This window comes from Camelus ferus, chromosome 16, assembly GCF_009834535.1.
Source record: "Camelus ferus isolate YT-003-E chromosome 16, BCGSAC_Cfer_1.0, whole genome shotgun sequence".
Classification (NCBI taxonomy): domain Eukaryota; kingdom Metazoa; phylum Chordata; class Mammalia; order Artiodactyla; family Camelidae; genus Camelus; species Camelus ferus.
The window spans coordinates 13,730,125-13,744,932 of record NC_045711.1 but is presented as its reverse complement, the minus strand read 5'-3'; the positions used below and the strand labels follow the sequence as shown (position 1 = coordinate 13,744,932).

The window sequence follows — 14,808 nt, the reverse complement described above, 5'->3', positions numbered from 1 at the left end:
TCTGTGCATAATTCTTTTTCCTTTCTGCAGTACGAATTCTGTCTTCTATTGTAACCAATGTGGATGTTCCTCCTGTTACTACCTTTTAAATTTCCCTACAGTTTGGAGCATATCCTGTCCTTCTTTGATATCTTTTTTTTTTTAAACCATCTTGCCTTTTTTGTATCTGTTCTCTCCTTATGACTTTTTGCTTTTGTATGATGGATGCTGTATCTTCCTGCCCACTTTTGAGGTTGCTGAATGGTTTCCTGGAATTTTTTTTTTTCTTTTCTGAGACCAGATGAGCTCTCAAGTAGAAGTTTGTGCTTCTCCTGAGGCTTTCAGATACTGTTCCTCGGTCTATTTTCTGCACTTAAACGCTTTCTTATCTTGTCTCCCCCACCTCCCTGCACTCAAAGTTGAACAGTTGGTTCACTCAGATCCGTGAAGAGCTGGGGTTTGCTCACAGGTAGGGCACACACACTGCATGGACTGCCATTCTCTGCCTACTTGTTTGGCGAAATAGCCTCTCACATCTGTTTAAAGCCCAGTTGCTACTACAATTCCCAGTTTTCATTTGTTCATTCATCCATCCATCCATCCATCCATTCAGTTTTCTGGGTACTGAACAGAGACTAACACTAGGAGCAAGATGGACATGGCCTTGCCTTCCTGAACCTTAGTCTGTTTCTCTGTTGTGTGACTTCTTGTCCTCCTCCTCCCTCTGGCCAGGTCTCCAGATCTCTCACCCCTAGAAGAACGTGAAGATGGTGCCAGTGTCCATCCTCTCCCCACCAGCCTGTAAAACTGCTTGTGAGGACTATACTTCCCAAAATGCATCGTGCTGTTGCCATGGGTCCCCTCCTTCTTCCCCCAGCTATTTTCTGTGAGTCGCTCTCTATGGATAGAAAGGCAGCCAGAGAGAACAGTACTCTCACCTGTGAGACCGAGGCAAGGTGCCCGATATTCGTGTAGACACAGACCCTGAGGCTTGCGGCGTGGGTGTGGGAGGAGGCCCTGCTTTCTGCCTTGTGTCTTCAACCTGGAGTCGGAGCTCATTTATCCTTGGGTAGCCGTTCCTGGCTTTGCACAGGAATCTCTCCACCCTAAACAGGTGTCCGGCAGAAAGGCATGGGGAGGACGTGACTCTCCAGTTTCCTGCCCAGCCAGGACTTGGTCTTCTTGGTGGCTCCCTTGCAGCCCTGTCACTAATTGGCTGACCCACGTTGAGTGACAGTGGAGGCCACTCCTGGCCGCTGGGTCTGGACTGCTCCGGGCGCACCACCAACAAACCAGTTCCCAGAGACCCATGCCTCCCAGGCGCTCCCAGGCACACCCAGCCAGGTCCTGGCTGCTCCCAGGTATCCCAGCTGGCCGTGTGGTTGGGGAAGGAAGAAGTTGCTGGAGAGTTCTTTGTGGAGAAGCCTTCAAGCCGTGCCAATCACAGCAGCGGGCTCATTAGCAGTCATTGCCATGGCAACGGGTCTGCCAGAAAGTGGCTCGTTAGGCTGACAACTTCAGCACTGTTATATATAGATCTGGGTGTGGGGGGAGTGGGGGTGTGGGGCCCCGTGGATATGCCTTTCTTTAGAGCTCCTATTGCTTCTGGGTTTGGGATGTGAGAGGACGTGGAATAGGAGGACCTTAAAACTGTCTGATCCGGCTGTGAAATCCAGTATCTGAAGACCACCCGTTACCATTGGCGAATAACATTTGCTCACAGCTGCAGAAGGTAGGAATCAGGTGCTCCCAGAAGTCTCCTGAGGGGAAAGGAGTTCCGGGTTGAACTTGAATTGTGGTGGAGGCTGTGGGGAGTGGAGTGTGGGGTTGCTACTGCCTGAGGGCTGCAGACACAAGATCAAGTCTCTCTTAAAATAGTCTATCTGAAGGGTCTGGGCTAGGGGCTAGAGCCTTTTCTTTAATAAGTAGCCATGCAGCCATACACTGTCCTTTTGTAAATCATTACTTCCCTGTTCGCAGTTCTGGTGTCAGAAGTGATGTTTTCTCTCAGTGGCTCCCCTCTAAAGCCGCGGACCAGTCTCTTCTGAGTTCACAGAGCATAGACGCACCTGGGATGCCTGTTAAAAGGCAGCAGGCGTCCCAGACACAGGTTGATTTGATGTGTGAGTCAGGGCTCTGGAATCTACACTTTAACCCACATCCCAGGGGAAAGACTGGGTGTCCCAGGGACCACACTCTGAGAAACACTGCTGTAGGGGGATTTGCTTTTAATCTCTGAGTGACTTCCCTTTGTTTGCCTGCTCTACCCACCCCCACCCCGGGGGAAATCAGTAGTCCATCATTAAGAGGAAAATTCCTTCGGTTGTGTTGTTTTAAGTAAGGAGACAAGGAAGTCAACCCGCAGCCGGGGAACGTGACTGCCTGGATGTGGGTGGTGATATTTCTGCCCATCTCCTTGGAAGGCATATGCTCATTTGGAGACCACGAGACAGGCAGGAGAATGAGTTGCCATCCTCCTTCGGTGGGAGCTGGGATGTCAGGTGGTCCAGGTGAAGACATGGAGCTGCTCATGGACAGCTGGGGAGAGACAGGCTGAGGGTAGCCAGGATTTGGATGACTGGACAGAAGTCTCTAGGACAAAGCTAGTATTTTCATGTTTGATTTTACCATTTAATTAGCTGTGCAGCACTGGGTGAGATATTAAACTCTGAGTCTCAGATTCCTCACTCTAAAACGGGAAAGAAAAATGGTGTTTGTGTGGTAGGCTTGTGGTGAAGATCAGAGATAAGTATGTAAAGCACCTGGCCCAGTCCTTGTGCGCTGTAGCATTTGGTGAGCGGTGAGTGTCACTGTCACGGCCACACATGGGATCTGTGCTCAGATGTTTCTTGAGTACCTGAGACTGGAGTTCTGGAGTGCTCTAGAGACTCTTGCTATTCCATAGGAAATAGGGTGAGTGAGTACGTGTTCACCTGCCTTCATTTGCTGGGGCAGAAGCTCCATCATTTTCTTCCGATTCTCAGAGGATGGGCTGTCATGTGCAGTTGAGCAGGTTGTTTACTGAACAAGGGGGCCCAGACTAGGGAGTCAAGGAGGCTGAAACCCAGCCTTGCACTCAGGGGGCTGGCCTATCTGGAGGAAGAGACAGCGTTTTCTAATTCCCGCACAGCCATCCTGGGCATTAGGTTAAGAATTTCTGAGCTGGAGTAAACTGTCTTCATCTCCCTCGACTCCCACTCCTTCTGATCTTGTTCCTTGTACGCGGGGCCCCCAGTCCCTGGGCCAGCCTCACCACTGCGTCTAGTTCCTATTCCCATGGGAAAGAGATGCCAGAATGGAAGGGGAGAAGCCACAGGACTAGGGAAGGGAAGGGGAGGATTTGACTTGGAAGGAACTTGGAAGAAAAGTAATTAGAAGAATAGGTTTGGCAGAGACCTTAATTACTGGGTAGTCACTCAGCTGAATCCCCTTGACGGCTGTGGGGCAGCTCTCCCACGAGGCCTGCCCGTCCACGGCCATGACAAGTGAGGTAACCATGGTGGTTTGGGCCTCTTGGATGAGGGCCTGCAGGTGGGGAAGCCAACTGTGTGTGTGGTAAAATACACATAACATAAAATTTACCATCCATGACCTGTATACATTCACAGTTTTGTGCAACCATCACCACCATCTAGTTCCAGAATGTTTTCATCACCCCAAGAACGAAACCCTGTACCCATCTTCCCCCTCCCTCAGTCCCTGGAGACCACTAATCTGCTTTCTGTCTCTGTGGATTTTCCTGTTCTGAGCATTTCATGTCAACGGGATCACACAGAATCTGGGGTTTCGTGTCTAGTTTATTTCACTTAGTGTGACTTCACCGTTCATCCGTGGGTTAGGGCATATCAGCCCTTCATTCCTTTTGCTGACTGAATATTCCTTTTTATGGATACACCACATTCGCTTGGTCTGTTCATCAGCTGATGGACACTTGGGTTGCTTCTGCCTGTTGGTGATTGTGGATAACGCTGCTGTGAACATGTGTGTGTAAGTGTAGTGTTTGAGCTCCGTTTCCAGTTCTCTTGGGATGTACCCAGTTGTCTCCATGTCTTTGACCCCTGACTTATCTCAGGCCAGCCAACAGGAATAACTTCTATCTGGGAGAGGGGAGAAGGCAAGGGGACTGTGGCGGCCTTGGAGGGTGGTGGCAGAGCACAGATGGCAGGCAGAGCAGGGACCTTGCTAGAGAGGATTTGGGGACCATCTTTGCCACAATGGCCACATTAGGAAATTGGCTGAGTTGGCCCTGGTGCCCCCTCTCTCTGTCAGCACCTCTTGACCCTCCTTGGCTCGGCATCAGAGATGCCTCCTCCAGGTACCTTCCGAAGGTCCTGCGTTTCCTAGATGGGGGACACCTCGGAGCAGTCACAGCCCCTCCTTGGTCATCAGTGTCCTTAGTTGTAAAGCAGGGCTGCTCTGACCCTACAGAATTAAGTAAATTAACTGGAGTCATTCTAAAGAGAAAAGTACCACCCAGCTGTGGAGATGGGATGGATTTCATTGATCGATTCCGCAGGTGGGACCCAGAGAGTCAGGCAGGTTCCGTCCACCAGCCCAGATAAGGAGAGGCCTTCTCACCAGAGCATGTGAGTCAGCGTCTTAACCCATCAGCCTCCCCTGTGGGTATGTGTTTGCCTTTTAAGTTGAGTAGTCCTGGAAACAGACACCTCAGGGAAGTGACTGTGAATGGTGATGTTTCAGCTGCTGTGAGAGTTGGGTGGAGGCTGGGTGTGTGCCCCTGAACTTCCCATCACAGGAGGCAGAGGCTGTGTGAAGCTTGGCATCAAATGGTCCCCTTTTGGCTGGAACTCCCATTTTTTTGAGTACGATGGTGACAGTCACTGCCTTAGGTCCCCAGTTGGTTATTAACCTCCATGGCATCTTCTACAGCTGGACTAATACCATCATCCTCTATTTCACAGATGTGGCAATAGGCAGGTGGGGTGAGTCATTTCCCCGGGTCATATGGTGGCTATGTGGTCGCGTCAGGATTAAGTGAGCCTGAGGCCACAGGGCTGGTTCACTGTGCTTCTGGGTCCCTCTCTCCTCGGCCACCTATTTCTGGCCGTGTCTATCTCTGACCCTTGGTTAACACCCCTTAACAAGTTCTCATTTCTTACCAGGTTATTTAGACAAGCACCCATCTGGCCTTCTCTTCTTAGATTATAAGTTACCTGAACTCAAGCAGAAGCAACCTGGTTCTAGACTTCTTCTCTCAAGCCAAGACCTTCCCATTCCTACTTTACGCCCAACTCCATTCACCCAAAAGGTCCACCTCCTGCACGTGGGATATTTTATATGTACAAGCCCTGTGCTCATCATAGGGCTATTGGTCTTGCATGTATTTTGACCACCCGTCGATCGGGAGAGGCGAGAGCAGTGTCTAGACGCCCAGGTAAACATGCTCAGGTGTGTGCTTGGGCTCGGTGAATGTGCCCTGCTGGTGAGGAGGCCTCCTGGCTGCCGTCTTTAGAAGCCAGTCCTTTCACACGGAATCAGAGAGGCACTGCGGGTTGACAGGTGTGTGGGAGACAGAAGCATTTGGGGCATGGGGGAGGGCTTTTAATTAAATTGTGAAAATTCGTAATGAAACACGCACCGTGACTACGCAGAGGGCCACGGGGAGGCTGTTTACTTGAGTCCCAGGAGCAGCTAGGATTGGTCTGATCCCGCTGAGGGCGTGCAGGGCACACCACAGGGAGCGGACGCTTGTGGTTTCGCAGCTTCAGAAAGCCGAGAGCAGTCTGGGAGCTGTGTGTCTCTACTGCTGGCTTTCAGTCTCTTATTTTCCTAAGTAGGGGTCCTTAGTGACTGGAAACCGCCTCTGCAGGCCTGGCTGGGGGATGCTGAGGATGCTTGGGAAGAGCTGATGAGCTTTAATATTTTTTATTATTAGTCCATCTTTGTTGAGAAATTGACAGCACTTCTTGTGTGGCTGGAATTCTGATTTTAGTCAGTTTTCTTTCTTCGCAAGGAACAGCAATTGAATGGGCTCATTTGGACCCTCTTTCCTTATCTTTAAATGTTCTTGAGCTAACAACTTTTATTTCTGTGTTTATTGAAGGAAATTTAGGTGGAGGAGAGAAGCAAAAAGAAGAGACTACAAATTCCCTGTCATCCCACCACCAGGAATTGTCTGTTTCAGCCTTTGTATCTGCATCTCGTTCCTCTGTTACATATTTTTCTCTCATTTTGTTTTAAAGAAAAGTACTACTGTGCATGGTTAAAAGAATTAAACCGTACACAAGTGCGTACAATGGAAAGGAAGCCTCTTTCCACTCAGACTCCCAGTTCTCCTTGCCAGAGTGATTTGGATACTAGATTAGGAAAAACCCACCCAGCCCTTCATCAGTTCCCGGACTTGTTATGGAAGTCCGCTGCGACTTGCGTTAATTACTTCTGGGGGGTTCCCACCCCAGGCCCTGGGCCTCGTCTGCTGCTGAATTCGGTGGTCCTGGGGATTTTCAGATTCCGCAGTGGGAGCCCTGTAAGTGGGTTTCTAGCGGCCAGGAGGAGAAAGCTCAGCTCTGCTAATTGACTGGCATCTCCTCTGTCCTCTGGGGGGAGCTGTCCCTTCTCCGGTCGTTCTGAAAATCAAGGGCTCCTCCCGCTCAGGCAACCCCCGAAACACACACGTGGACGGTGACCTCCCCTAGGGAGGCCTGTGGGCCACACGCCCCTCAACGTCGAGACACACCAAGGAGCCTTTATCTGCCTCTGACTTCCTGGTTGAAAGACAGCTGCAAAAAATGCCACATGTGTGTGACCTTTCCGTTCCTCCTCCACAGAAGCCTGGAATGGTCCCCCCTCCGCCGGGAGAGGAAAGCCAGACCTTCGTCCTTCCACCGGGCTGGCAGAGCTACTTGTCCCCCCAGGGCCGGCGCTACTATGTCAACACGGCCACCAACGGTGAGTCTCGCTCCGGGGAGCGTCCTGCGCCAGCTCCTGGGTCCTCTGTCGGGGGTGGGGGGCGTTTCTCCCCTCCCTCCTCCACCTCCTGGGTTTTAGCCTTTTCCTTCTGAAGTCTACTGCAGTGAGATCTTGTCTTCCCCGCAGGGCTGGGTGGGAGGGGGCCGCGCCTGGGTGGGGAAGGGTGCCCTTCAAGGTCAGGGTCATCCTTGGAACCCCACGACCACCTGGCATCTTTGTGGAACTCAGCTTCATGGTCTGGGGCTGTGTTTTCCAAACTGGGATCTCAGAGGGGTCTACAGCGCACAGCTGGTTTAAGTCAAGTTAAACAGGTTAAGCTACTACACGATCTCTTGGAACCTGGGATGCACTAGTGGCTACCTGAGCAGGGCTTAACGACAGTGAGGATTTCCTAATTTCACCACAGCATCACTCTCTCTTCCCTGAAGTATCTCACTGGCTGGCATTTCTTAGAATGTTCTTTGGGAAATGCTGGGGCTCCTTCATGATTTATTCTAACCTGTAACAGAAGTTCTCTGTGCATTTCTGAGTTGAGTTAGGCTCGTACCTCCTTGCCCGCAATTATTGTGGGCTTCCTGGGCCTTCACGGCGACACCAGGATCCTAGCAGGTAGGCTGCAGAGTGACCTGCAAGAAGGCCAGAGAAGGGTTATAGAAGGAGGAGCGGCAGGATTTATACAAGGTGTGCAGGCTGTGGTCCTGGGCCGGGGAGAGCAAACCCAGCCAGCGACTCTGTCTCTCGACCTCCAAGACTCCCCAGGGAAATTGCCACGAGAGAGGAAAACACAGAAAGTTAGACTTGGTGGGCCTCACAGAGGTGTGTGCCCGGGCAGAACGCCAGGTCCTTCCCAGATGCACCTGTTGATGCGTCACTTCCCTCGCCTGTGCCCACCTGACTGATGGCCACCTTTCCACCGGACGGCACCGTTGACATGAGTGATGTTTGTGAACCTGCACTCGGAGGGGACCTGGTGACAGGAGAGCCAGCTGCTGTTTAGACCAGAGCCGCAGAGAAAGCAGCTGACAGCTGCCACTCGGGGTGTTGGGTTTGTTTATACTCCCTGGCAACCCGGCCTTCTGCGGGCTCAAGGGGTTGTTCTCGTTGACAAGGTAACCGGGGTTTCTAGGAAAAGGGAAGTAGCACTGTTTCTGACCTTTCTAATCATAAGCTTCCTCAAAATAAACACACGAGCAGCTTTGTGTTGTTATCAGAGTTTGAAGTTTCAGAGGAAACTGTGTTTATGTGCAGTGCCCCATCTGTAAAGTGCAGGAACTGGTCCATGTGATGCTGAGATCGTTAAGAATTTGGCTTCATGTCCTGAGTGAGTCACTCTGGAGCAAAGGGGCATGAGGTAAAAGTGGCTTTCTAAAGTCGAACTCATTTTTCCAAAACAGCCATAGAACAGTCCATTGCTAGTGTATGCTCTCCTTAATTTAACTAGTTCCCCCTTTTTTAAGGGGATATTTAAGTCGCATTTTACGTTACCAGACATCAGAAAACTTTTTTCCTGAAGCCCAGATGTTAGCATGTGCCATGGGTCAGCCCTGTCTTGTGGGTCCTGAGACACAGGCCAGGGGTCAGCAGATTTTGTCTGTATAGGGCCAAATAGTAAATATTTTAAGCTTTGAGGCTCATGGGATCTCAGTCAGAGCTACTCAGCTCTACTACTGTCACACAAAAGCAGCTGTAGACGATAATAACCAACAGGTGCAGCTGTGTTCCAATAAAACTTTATTTATGGACACTGAAACGTGAATTTCAGGTAACTCTGGCTTCTTTTTTCAACCATTTAAAAATGTCAAAGACTAAGGGTCTTAGTTAAGGAGTTCCCGCCTGTATGATAACAGAGTGGCCCAGGGTTGGCCCACAGGCCATAATGGCTGCCAACGCCACTCCAGGCTGTCTGCCATCCCCTGCCCAGCCTTCCCCACCTTCTCCCATGTGCTCGCCGCAATCCTGGCTTTCAGTCTTGCGTTCTAGACACATGCCAGCTTTATTAATTCATTGTTTAATTCATTTTTTATCTGTTTGGTTGATTGAATTATTTGTTTAACGAACATTTACTGGGCCTCAGATCTGTTCCAGGCAGAGTGTTGGATGCTGGGGATATAGTAATAAAAAAAAGAAGCGGGCTCAGCTCTCAAGTGCTTGCCGCCTTAGAGTGGAAGCAGACTTTAAATGAATCTGTGTTTGATGACAGTCTTGAGCAGGGCTGTGAAGGAGAGAAGTCCAGGCAGGGTGTTTTGAGAGCATGTCCCAGGGAGACCCTGGGAGGTCAGGGGAGGCTTCCTGGAGGAGGAGGTGCCCTTCAGCTGAGACAGGGAGCATGAGGAAGGAGTTGGGGTTGGGAAAGTCCTTCTTGACATTGACAGCAAAGATAGTCATGTTGGGAAGGATCGTGTGGACCCTAAATATCACAGGAAGGATTTTGCTCTTTAAAGGGACTTGGCAGCCCAGCTGTCTTTCTGATTCTCCTCTGGGATCTCTTCAGACCTATTATGTTTGGCTGCTGGGCTGCTTTTTAAATTTTTGAATCAGACTGACTGCCTTTCTGCGGGGAAGTTCTTATCAGAACAGCCTCATGCAGATGCTTATCTGACCTCCTGACTCCTGGAGGCATTCATGTCTCCTTTCAACTGGGCCAGCTGCATCCACCTCTGGGCCCCAACTCTTGAACCTCTCCCACCGTGTGACTCGGGCCAGAGCCGCGCACCACTGCCCAGGACGCAGAGCCTGGCTCTAAGCTGCCACGGGCCATTTCTCCCTTTCTTCCAAACTGTTCTAGTCTCCCTTAATCCCCCATCGTTTCTTTGGCAGAGGGTCCTGGGGCACGCTAGGCACTCTGCCCCCCGTTTTTATACCATGTACAGATACAACGAGGTGACAGCTCAATTTACATTTGTATCCCCTTGCTCTGGCTAATCTGCTTAGTTTCAAATCCATTTAGGATTTTCTGTATGGGGATGCTCACAGTGCTAGGGACACAAAACCGAACCAGAGGCCGTCTCCGCCTTCAGTCCACTGCAACTCTAGTGCAGGCAGAGAGGCGCAGACACCAGCACGTGTTGTGGCTGTCAGCGTGGAAATCTAGGGGCTCGAGGAATGGGGTCGTCAGCTCTATCTGGGCAGCAGACAAATCTCTGAAGAGGGAGCCCTCGTCTCAGTCGTCCCTGCTGCGGTGGCAGCACAAGCAGAAGCCGGACAGCAGGGGACAGGCTGCTGTGCCTGGCCTGGGTGAGGAGCAGAGAGACAGAGGGACTCAGTCTGAGTTGCTAAAGACCCCATAGGGCCCTTTGAGGATTTGGGACTTTGCCCTGTGGGCCTGGAAAGTGATGGAAGGTTTCCGAGTGGTGGCTTAACATCATCGGAATGTTGTGGCAAGGTTGTTCGTGCAGCAGAGTGAAGGGTGATGTGATGGTGAGCAGGGACCTGGCAGACCCGATAGGAGGAGAAGTAATGAGGTCAGGGCCGAGTCTGCAGCTGTGGCGGGAGGGGAGGAGGTAGGATCTGTCAGATGGGATGTGGCGGGTCCCGCAAAGAGGAACCTCTCAGCTTCCTCCACATTTTCTGCCTTGTGTGCTGGAGCAGTGCAGTGAGAACAGGGACATGAGGGAGGAACAGGTTTGGAAGAAAGGACGTAAATCCATGTTGGTGTACAGTTCCCTGTGGAGCATTCAGGGAGAGATGGTCAGCCTATGTTGGATGGATAGGTCTGTGACTCAGGGGGTGTCTGGGCCAGAGACAGGACTCTGGGGAGCCGTGTGGCTGCGGGCAGAGAGCAGGATGGGTTTCTCCCTCATTTGCCTCTTGGCCTGGCCCTATTGTGTGGTGAACGACCTGCACAGGCACGGGTGGCCCAGAATTTGCATTTCATTAGCAGAGAAATGAAGTCATGAGAATGCAGGAGACCACCCAGGGCAGGCATGGAGTAGAGAGCCCTGCAGAACCACACTTAAGGGACGGTCAGAGGAGGCTTTGAAAGAATTGTCAGAGCTGTGAGGCATCCTAGAGCAGACAGTGTCATGAAAGGCAAAGGAGAAAAGATTGTCAAGACAGACTGAAATACAGATCATATTTATGGTGGAGGGTAGGGGGTGAATATTTTAAATCCTTGGGGAAAGCACAGGTTATTTAATAAATGGTGTTGGACCAGATGGCTAACAGGAAATTTCGGTGGGTAAGTTAATGCAGTGATGCTGTTGATTTCATATAAACTCAGCAAGGCCATCAGAGCATGCTTTACATGACTTTGGGAAGCCTTCATCTACCCTATCTCCCCATGGTTAATGGCTCTCCAGGGTGTTTTGTCATGCAGGGCAGTCCTGAGCTGAGGCCCCAGGAACCCCAGGGGTTCTGGTATCAGGAAATTGCTTGCACTACACTGTCTTGGAAAGTGCTTTGTTGCACCTAAAGTTGACTCTATTCTCAAAAATTAGGGTTGTGTTTAGTTTCTGGATGTCTGGCTATCATCATTAGCTATCCTGTTCAGGCACCTAAGCTAGTGTTAAGGGGCACCTCTTATTTGTGTAACAGAGAACTGCATTTCAAGAAATACAGAAACAAAGTTGTTTTGTTCTGTTTCTAACTGGAAGGCCAGATACGCGCATTTAATCACTTAATAGTGATAGCATCATAGGGATTCAGGTCCTCTTTTTGGAGAGATACCGACTTTTTAGCTATTGTTTAGGATATATTTGACCATTGGGATCTTGAAGGGATAGTTTCATTTATCTATGTCTTTCATTTCTAAAGAAAGAGGATCATTTGTTGGGAGGGTGACGCCTTAGCCCTATTTCTCTAGAAAGCAGAGCCTGAGACAAGGATTAAGTGTTAATACCTTATTTAGGAGGTATAAGCCCAGAGCAGTGAGAGCAGGTGAGATGGGGAAGAGAGGCAAAGGGAGATGCCCCATGATTTTGGCTAGCATTGATGGTAAGCTGAGAGAGATCAGCAGGTCACTCAGTAGGTGTGTTCACTTCTCTGGAATGTTTGCGGAGAGAAGCCATGCCTTGGAATAGTCCATAGGAGAGCAGAGGTGTTTTACCTGCTCACCTCCCTCTCATCTCCTGTTTCCCACTGGCCAAGCTCCTCCGCTTGGAGAGCTGTTTCCCCACATTTTGGGGTTGTATCACCCGCCACCTCCCCTCCCCCAGCAGTCTCTTGGAAAGCCTGATTCCAATTCCACCCCTATGGAGTGATGCTTCATTCAAGCCCAAGGCGGATGGTCAATGGAGCATGGGTGAGATACCAACCAAAATAGAAGGAGGCGGTCGATGGACACTTGAGGGAAGGCCCAATGTCTGTCCCAGCCCGAAGGCTCCTGTAGCGCTGAGTGCTGTGCGACCCTCTCCACCGTCTGACCTGGAGGACTTGCTTATGTATAGGGTTTAGGTGGCCAATGACTTTTACTCTGCAGTCATCCTAGGGGGAACCTTCCAAATCATCCAACACAGAGGTTGGTGAACTATAGCCCTTGGGCCAAATTCAGCTGGCAGCCTATTGTTGTAAATAGTTTTACTGGAACACAGCTGTGCTCTTTTGTTTACCTGTTGCCAAAGGCTGCTGCTGCAGCAAGGTGGCAGAGCTGAGTAGAGACCATGTAGCTCCCCAAACCCAAAGTAGTCACTCTCTGGCCTTTAGAAGAAAAAGTTTGATGGTTCTGCAAAGTAGAGCCCACTGATTTCACACAGGCGGAATGGAGTCCCCTACATGGTAGAGGGACTCAGTCAGAGTTCCTTGGCCTTCCCTTGGCCAAGCTATGCCTGGGTCTGCTGTCCTCTAATCCTTTCTTGTTTGCCTCAGTATCCAGGAGGATGGGCATGGGGAGTGGTGACTTAATTTGCAGTTAGGATGACTGAGTTCATGGATTAGTAGAAAAAACGATCTGAAATAACTTTTTACTTTTAAGGGAAACATAACTGTCTTTTTAGAGCATCAACTGAAACCCAGAAGACCTGGGGATTGTTTTTAAACTCTTTTGACAAAGAATTCATCTGTATAAATGTTTTATTATGTTTGTGAGTAAAGCTTGGAGGATTAAGCCAGGATTTGAGCTTTTAGATTCGTCTGCCACATAGGTGGTGCTTCTCTTGATTTCTTGTTTTAATTTTTCTTTAAATGAGCAGATTCCCATTTAACTTTATTATACCAGGAGCTAATGTGAGTTTCTGGATAAGTTTTCCTGTAGAACACTTTTTAAAGCGTTCTTTGAGCTTTTCTTTGATACAAGCAATTAGATACTTTTCTAACTCCCCAGATAGAACAGCCCTGATAATTCCCTGTTCATAAAAGTTGCCCTGAGACGCTTCTACATGCAAAAACATTGATCTGTTTTCTTCTGTCCATCTGTGTTGAACAAATGTGAGATTAAAAAGACGCTTTTAGTAAAAAGATGCTTTTAATTGGCACATTCTGTTGATTGGATTAGTTCTCTCTCTCTCTCTCTCTCTCTCTCTCTCTCTCTCTCTCTTTCTGTGTGTGTGTGTGTGTGTGTGTGTGTGTGTGTGTTTATACATGTTTCTTAATTTGGCTTTCTTATTTTTCTTTGATGGAGTCTTAATGGAAGGCTGTTAGACCTTAAATCTTACTATTAGTATGTTTCTGTGTGGGTTTTGCTTTTCCTTGCAGAGAATTCATTTTAATTTGTAGTTTTAGGGTAACACTTAAGCATACAACACATCCTTCATTTCTCAGCAGTTTTTAAGACGGGTAATCTCTTGGAATTTTGCAAATGCCAAGTGGGTTAGAGAGCCATTTACGCTGCCTGTAAATTGATGACCCATTAAAATCAAAAGACAGAGGAGACAAATAATTTTACTGCTTGCTGGAGTTACTTTGAAAAAGACTACTTATTGGTCAGCAGTGTAAGAACTATCCTCTTTGACTGTGAGCTGGAGTCACCAATTAGCGAATGGTTCAGGTGTGAAACAAAAAGGACTGTGTGGAATATGACCCAGCAGCTCTGCTCCTAGTTATCACCCAAGACAGTTGGAAACATGTCCACACAAAAACTCATACATAAATGTTCATAGCAGCTTTATTCATAAGGGCCAAAAATCAAAAGCAACACCAATGTCCATCAACAGATGAATGGATAAATAAGGTGTGTTCTATCCACACAATGGAATATTATTCAGCCATAAAAAGGAGTGAAGTATTAATGGGTACATGCTACAACATGAGTGAACCTTGAAAATACCATGTTATGTGAAAGAAGCCAGAACACAGAAAGCCATATATTGTGTGAATCCATTTATGTGAAATGCTTAGAATAGGCAAATCGACACAGAAAGTAGATTTGTGGTTTCCAGGGAGTAGGGGGAAAGGGTGACTTCTCATGGGTAAGAGGGATCCTTTTGAGGTGATGAAGATGTTCTAAAATTAGATGTGGTGATGGTTGCACATCTCTGTGAATATACTAAAAGCCTCTGTAGTGTATGATTTTAGAGAGTGAATTTTATGGTAGATAAATTAAATCACAATAAAAACAGGCATTTTGGGGAGGGTGAGCGAGTTGGTGACCTTCCTGGTGTCCTTCCAGAACAATTCCTTAGATGCCTCAGCTGGGGCATTCTTTCTGCCTGTTTCCCAAACTTTGGTGGTATTACAAGCACGTAGGGAGTTTGTTGAAAAAATATCAATAGACAAGTCCCACTGCAGACCTACTGAATTGGAATCTACTGTTTGGTAGGAGTAAAAATTTATGCTTTAGAATTGTAAGTCTTTTTAAATAGTCATCACCTATTTTTTTACTTGCAAGGAGACAACCAGATTGATGGCAGCATGGTCAGTGGATCAGATATTCTGAAGCTAAAGAGTCCGTTTAAATCCAATTTTCTCTTAACGGAAATCCAATGCAAAAATAAAATTTTCTTTAAACAAGTAAACATGCATTCTGGT

The 14,808-nt window shown here is 48.7% G+C and overlaps 1 protein-coding gene across 12 annotated transcripts in view; it reads left to right on the top strand.

Annotated features, from left to right (window-relative positions):
* The window catches only part of GAS7 (growth arrest specific 7), a 187,819-nt gene that overhangs the window by 110,564 nt on the left and 62,447 nt on the right, over positions 1 to 14,808 (top strand). For 10 of the 12 annotated variants that reach the window (XM_032498797.1, XM_032498796.1, XM_032498800.1 and 7 more), the window contains exon 2: positions 6,768 to 6,888. In XM_032498797.1, the coding sequence (XP_032354688.1) occupies positions 6,768 to 6,888 (121 nt within the window). Of the gene's footprint in view, positions 1 to 1,690; positions 1,712 to 6,767; positions 6,889 to 14,808 lie in introns of those variants that run through there. The other 2 variants (XM_032498807.1, XM_032498802.1) reach the window with 1 other exon arrangement.